Source organism: Octopus bimaculoides, chromosome 24 (genome assembly GCF_001194135.2).
Source record: "Octopus bimaculoides isolate UCB-OBI-ISO-001 chromosome 24, ASM119413v2, whole genome shotgun sequence".
In the NCBI taxonomy this organism is placed as follows: Eukaryota; Metazoa; Mollusca; class Cephalopoda; order Octopoda; family Octopodidae; genus Octopus; species Octopus bimaculoides.
In genome coordinates, this window is record NC_069004.1 from 19,119,329 (window position 1) to 19,126,652 (window position 7,324).

Sequence of the window (7,324 nt, forward strand, 5' to 3'; positions counted from 1 at the left end):
CACATTTAAAAGCTTGGGCCCACAACCACCCAGACCCCGGCGGATAGTGTCCTCTATCCATTCCGGTTCAATGCCCGGTGGCAGCCCACAGACCCAAGCTCTTGTTCATTTCTTTCTACTATATGTGGGAAGAAATAGAATCTTTTGCCCTTCTAATGGCTGGCTCGCATATTTGCGAGCCACCTCAGGGGTGTCAAATAGCAGCCACACCGTTGCATATCTAACACCCCTAGAAATAAACTTAATAGTTGGCAGATGTTCTGCCAACTCTTTTTCTATTTCTGTCTTAGGAAAGATTGCGATGGTGTCGAGTGACTTAGAATAAGTCCTCAACACCACCGTTCTTTCCTCTAAGTTTTTTAGCCATTGATTGGGTGGGATGATTTTCCACTCCGATGCAGTGCTCAATTTCTTCGCCATGCTTTGAAGAAGTTTAGGAAACAGTTCAAAACAAAAGCCTAAACAAAGTCAAAAAACAGTTTGAAGGAAGACAAAGAAGATAAATAGAAAGAAGGAAGACAGTTCAAAACACGGCAACACACAATTCCGACCAACCGGTACTCCTGGTCAACAAGTACTCCAGAGGGTACTCCAAAAGCGAACAGGGACACAGTAGCAGGAATACAGCTTCAAAAAAATCCACCACAAGTTAGTAAAAATTCAGAAAATATTTTCACAAAAAATTTCACAATTTTTGGAGGCGGGATACGCCCCCAAAACAGTACTTTTCTCACAGCTAAGTGAGATAGCGCAACTATAGGCAGACAAATTCGCCGGAATCCAGTGAGGATTTCTTGTTCGGAAAAAAAGGACAACAAACAACAAACGCCGACTGCATCTCAAAAAAACAAAACAAATGTCCTACTTTATAGCTACGCTTTCACAGTTCTTCGATTGAAGACCGCTGCAAAGCAACGTCTTGGCAACACCAGTGCAGAAGTAAAACTAACTACGCATGCGCGTAAGCGAGCTACTTACTGCACGGTGCAACTACTTACTCACTCAAAACGAATTCACGTACAGGAACTTCTCGGGCTCTTGATTCTAAGATGTGGTCACATTCGGTCAGGAGTCGACTTCCACTATAGATCGATGGATAGATTGATGGATAGATTGATGGATAGATCGATGGATAGATCGATGGATAGATCGATGGATAGATCGATGGTGGGGTGGATGGATGGATGGATGGATGGTCGGATGGATGAATGGATTGATGGATGGATGAATAGATAGGTAGATGTATATATAGATGGATAACTGGATGTGTGTGTACGTATGTCTGCGTTTATGCTTATCATCAGTTAAATATTCTTGTGTTTTGATTACGTCCTCTGGTGCCGCACAACTTCAAATTCAACGAAAAAAGAACAATAAAATACATGAGACTGAAATCAATATCAAGGGAAGGGATTGCTCCAGCATTGCTGCAGTTCAATGACTAAAACCAATAAAAAATAATGGAATTTATTTTAACTTTGTTTGACAGATAAACAAACTCCAGGCCATTGCACGTCGGGTCAAAGACGAGAAAATAGAAGCAAAAGAATTATATGATTTAGACATTGCTAGCTTCAAAGCTCAGGTAAGTAAATTTGGTTGCATTCATTTGAAAAATTTTTTATTTCCATCAATCTTTCTAGATGTCCAATAGCTGAGAGGATACGCCAGGGAGCTATTGACTATACTTATCTGTTCTTAACCCAAATTAAAATATTAATTTGCTCTTTTTTTTTCCTCACCTCGCTCTCCTGTTCTTGAACTGCAAATGTATAGCCTTCGAAGTAGCGGTCACGAGTCCAAGCAAGGCTTCACTTCATGTCAATGTTACAATCTTCCTCAAGTCTACGAGAAACATACCCATGCATGGTCTTTTTTGGTACCTGAACGTTTCATCTCCAGGTCCTCTTTGAAGTATGCTAGTCCAGCTGACTTGGGGTTGTATAGGAGGTCATCAGGAAGAGAGTACTTCCTGAGGAGCTCACTTCCAACACGTAGGATATTACTTTCTTCACTTTTCAGCACTACGTTTATGTATTTATATTTGCTGCTGTTGTTCAGCAAGTGCAGTCTGAGAGAGACTATGTGACATTCAAAGGCTGCATTGCTTTCAAGTCCCTACTTCCTTTATTTCTTCTTAGGTAGAACCTGTCGATATCACTATTTTTGCGGAGATTTCCAATTGATGTTAGAACCTTACGGGTTTTAATGTCTATGGAATGGATTTCTTCTACAGACTAGTCAAGTATCCCAACTGTTGAAATTAGCACTGATACTGCAAATGCATTGTGGAATATTGTCTTGCTGTGAGAGGAGAGGTCAGACTGCCATATTTTTCTTAGTCTGGTGTAATATTCCTAGGTCACTCTATCTTTATTCCCAGTACCTTGGTATGATATATTTTCATCAATGCTAAGATATTTGTAGCATTATTTATGTGGGGCAGAAGAGATAGTGAGACTATTGATGCACCGGTTGTATGTCAGAGGGAACTGATTTTCCCCGTTCAACAATTAAATAACATCTCTTTTGGCCAAATTCGATTCCTATGTCAGCTGAAAATGGTGTTAAATCCAGTTGTTTTATTTTTTTATTCAGTTATTTATTGGTATTGTTAACATTCTTAGCATAAATCTTAAGGTTATTCACAAAACAATTAGGAGTTACATTAATGTCTCTTGCAGTTTCAGAACCCAGCGTGTAGTTATTTGGAGGGTTTCTTTTATAGTGGGAATGATAATGGGTTTAACGCCAAGATGAACAGAAGTATAGAGAGACTATCACCCTGGAATATTCCCTTCGAAATATTTATGGCCTTGGAGACGATCGTTCCACTCTCTGTTCTAAGTGTGAGGATTGTGGTCCAGGTCTTTGTGCGCCTGTCAATAACAGCAATTAAGGTAGCAGGCACTTTTGTCAAATGGAAACATTTCAGCAGCCATGAGTGGGGAATAGATTCAAATGCCTTCCTATAATCAAGCCATACTGTTGTACGGCTCCCATGATGTTTTTTTGTTTTGCTTTTGTTTTGTTACAGTACAGCTTTGTTTATCAGAAGTTGTTCGACACATCCCCGCACCCCTTCTTTCTTCATCAGTCGCTATGTTGTTGGAATCACAGTGATCCTGGAGGAATTGGTTGAGGCAGCTTTTGTACAGTTTGTACATAATGTTTAAGTAAGCAATGGGCCTGTAGCTTTCAGACAACTCGGTTGGTTTCATTCTTGGCCACGAGATTCGTCCATATAATAGCAAGCCAATTTGATATGTCAATCTGAGCTTCCATAGTAATTTTGAATATATTAAGTGGCTTTCTATAAAATGTCAGCCTCTTATGCTAATATCCAGCTATTAGGGCCTTTCAATGTGCCTTCCCGTTACACAGTTTGCCTACAGCTATAAGTGAAAATTTCCGGGTCTATTGCCTATGTTTTACTGTTGATGTTGGTACAATATTCTCTCTTTACTGCATTTAGCCATGATGCATTGAGGTTGAAACTCCTCTTTTCGTTCCAGATTTTCAACCAAAATGATTTAGCATCTTCTTGAGATGGGGCTTTCTTATTGGTAATATTTTCTTCCCTCATCTCTCCATATACTGTCTGTGGGTTAGCAACAAACTTGTGATATATGCAGACTTGTTCAAAAATTCGCTTGCGATAGGAAAGATTTTCGTTCAGAGCCCTGGGTGCATGTTTTAGAGTGATTAACCTTCCCTCAAGAGCTTGTTGTGGAGAGTCACCATACAGTTTTATTAATTTGTTTATTAAGATGTAACTGATGTGATGTGAGCTCATTGTTCCTCTTACATCTTATCATCGTGGTTAGCTATCTAATATGGCAGCGTAGTACTTTCATCACCATGTACACTGCAAATTTCTCCAAGGTGTTCTTTAAGAGTTATAGCAGCCGTGTATACGAGAGTATTACTACTCCAGTAATTAACACCACATGATTCCATTTGCTCTGCAGCGACATCGTCGATAACTTTCAACATTAAAGCTGTTGGAAGTTTTCTTAATCTTGCTTAGAATGGCTTATTACTTAACGATAGTTTCGAAAAAGTAGGAAAAGAAGTAGACATTTCTAAAGTATTCTACAGTTGTCTTTTTTGGCTCGGCTACATTTGGAGAGATACGAGAATTTAGAGATGACCGCAGTTTGTTTATATTATTTCCGATCTCTTTACTGGCAGGTTTTGACCAGTTCTGTGTTTTGAGAAGATCGATTTACGTCATGACAGCATGTATGTATGCATGTATGTATGTATGAATGGATGTATGGATGGATGCATGCATGTATGTATGCATGCATGTATGTACGTACTACGTATGTATGTATGTATGTATGTATGTATGTATGTACATGTGCTGTGATTACGCGGACCTAAAAATGACTGCCTCTATGCTGTCTCTTTCTCGCATAACCTAGCTATTAAACAAAGAGTGGATAAATAATTAGTAGGCAGAAATATGTGCTAGGGTCTATTTGTATTCCCAAACCCTTGAAAACAGTCCCCCAGCATAGCCATATTCCAATGACTGAAACCAATAAAAGAATAAAATGATTGACTTTGACAGATATTGATACTTCAAGAACAAATTAGTCGAGTTAATACAAGAATAGAGGAAAATGAAACGAAAAGTAAAAATGAAATGAATATTCTTCAGCAAACGGTAAGTCGGTTTAAATTCCCTTTTTTGTATCCCTATCAATCTACAAAGAAGTTGTGTTGTAATGAGGTTCAGTTACTTGTCTTCTAACTGCATTTACCTGCCCGCAACCCAAGTAACATTACCTCTTTATTCTTTATCTTGTTTACCACAGAATATTTTGATGAACAAGCATGCTATAATGAATAAGTCCCAATCCTTAGTCACTGATATGTAGTTTCCTATAGTAAGGAGATTCAACTGCTGAACGTTCCAAGAAATAGGATGCAGTTTGTTTGTGAATTTTCCACTACGGGGTGTTCCACTTTCACAGCACGGGGTTACACAACACTTGGAGCAGTGAACTTCTCTTTACCTCCGGATTGATCAATACTTTGTGAGGAGAATTTCATCGATAGAAAAGGTGCAGATATCCTTTAAGTATCATATTCATAATCATAATCATTATATCTGCAATCCAAGCTGCATGAGTTAGATAAACCGTGGCTGTCCAATGTAGTTCATACGCTGTATTATAACCCTTCAAGATGCGTCAGAAAGCCATGATTCATACGTTTCAGTTTTAATATGAATTACAAAGGACTGGAAGCATTTTTAAAACTCCAATCACTGTAGAAAATGTACCAAGTGCATCTTATTATGGCACCAGCGCAGTGAGCTAATCTTATGCCTTGTAAAAGTCATTATCACTTTGCAATGTCTTCATTTGTTATAAGCAGCGTGACCAAAAGGCGGGGATGCATGAGAGAGAGAGAGGAGATGGAGAGAGAGAATGAGAATGTGAAGATGAATGGAGTGAGAGAATATTAGGAGATATAAGGTAACTGGATTGAAAGGGTGGTACATGAGGATAGTGACAGCACAAAATAGATGAGTAAAACAGAGATCACTTCGACATCTGACGTATGGCACACCGTGCACCTGTACAGGTAATGTCAAATTTGATGGAGGAAGTGAGATAATGAGCAGTACAAACATTTCATCGCTATAAACAAATCATCTGCACAGGTTGTTCAACAAGAAATTGCGGAATCGTCTTTCTAATCCTTGCGCCTGTGTGTGTTTGTGCGTTTGTGTGTGTGTATGTGTAGGTGTGTGTGTGTGTGTGTGTGTGTGTGTGTGTGTAGGTGTGTGTGTAGGTGTGTGTGTATGTGTGTGTGTGTATGTATGTGTGTGAGTGAATGAGTGAGTGAGTGAGTGAGTGAGTGACTGAGTGACTGAGTGCGCATGCGCACATGTGATTATATTAACATTGGCCAAAAACTGGTCTTGTCGTGTCCCTTGTTGTGTCCCTTTTTGGTTTGTAATCTAGTGAATCGACAAATAGTATTCGATAAAACATATTCCAGAGATAAAGAAGTATTAGGGGGTCAATTTAATAGCCTAAACAGGCGTGGACAGTAAAACCCTACATATCTGTAATCCCATGACTAAAACTAGTAAAGAACAAAAGGTTTTATTTTAATTTTGGCAGATAATAAAATGTCGATCTCATGTGGATATGCTCACTTCTGAGAAACAGAGAGCAGAGGAAACGATGAACGAGGGATTTGCGGTAGATACGAGAAGAGAGGTAAGTAAATTTGGTTGCATTCATGTTTAAAACTTTTCCCGCTATCTTCCTACACGCATAATGTTGTTGTTGGCACTCCGTCGCTTACGACGTCGAGGGTTCCAGTTGATCCGATCAACGGAACAGCCTGCTCGTGAAATTAACGTGCAAGTGGCTGAGCACTCCAAAGACACGTCTACCCTTAACGTAGTTCTCGGGGATATTCAGCGTGACACAGTGTGTCAAGGCTGACCCTTTGAATTACAGGCACAGCAGACACAGGAAGTAAGAGAAAGTTGTGGTGAAAGAGTACAGCAGGGTTCGCCACCATCCCCTGCCGGAGCCTCGTGGAGCTTTAGGTGTTTTCGCTCAATAAACACTCACAACGCCCGGTCTGGGAATCGAAACCGCGATCCTATGACCGCGAGTCCACTGCCCTAACCACTGGGCCATTGCGCCTCCACACGCATAATGAATGACAAGGTAAAGCACTATGCTGCAGAAAGCATTTAACTGGCCTCAGCTTGAATGACAACACCTCTTTTAGTGTTTTTGTTATTACTCTCCTCTTGGGTGAACGGTAAGAACTGTAATGTTAAATTACTCAAATAAGCTGCATAGCCAGAAGCTCAAATCTATATTTATTGTGTTGCACACTCAGATAGAATATAAATAAGTAGTTTTAATGGGCAAACAACTTATGACAAATAAGTTTCAGATCTGCCTTGCTGTTATTTGGTTTTCTGAAGTAATGAAACATAGTTGTGTCCAACAGAGTGCAAGTACAGATGTTCGCAACTACGCGGTCCCACTTTCAATCCTACCGTGTGGCGTCCTAAGCACGGGATTTATGCTATCGCCTCCTTCGATTGACAAACAATTTGGATGGAAAATGTGCAGATGTCTGGTGTGTGTGTTATTTCTTTACTACCCACAAGGGGCTACACACAGTGGGGACAAACAAGGACAGACAAACGTAACTGGTACTTATTCAATCGACCCCGAAAGGATGAAAGGCAAAGTCGACCTCGGCGGAATTTGAACTCAGAACGTAACGGCAGACGAAATACCGCTAAGCATTTCGCCCGGCGTGCTAACGT

General features: G+C 40.0%; 1 protein-coding gene across 1 annotated transcript in view; it reads left to right on the forward strand.

The window, feature by feature from the left end:
• Positions 1-7,324, forward strand: part of LOC106879378 (uncharacterized) — a 19,853-nt gene that overhangs the window by 7,989 nt on the left and 4,540 nt on the right. The window contains exons 4-6 of the mRNA XM_014928905.2: positions 1,490-1,585; positions 4,580-4,675; positions 6,147-6,245. Coding sequence (XP_014784391.1) covers positions 1,490-1,585; positions 4,580-4,675; positions 6,147-6,245 — 291 coding nt within the window. The remainder of the gene's footprint in view (positions 1-1,489; positions 1,586-4,579; positions 4,676-6,146; positions 6,246-7,324) is intronic.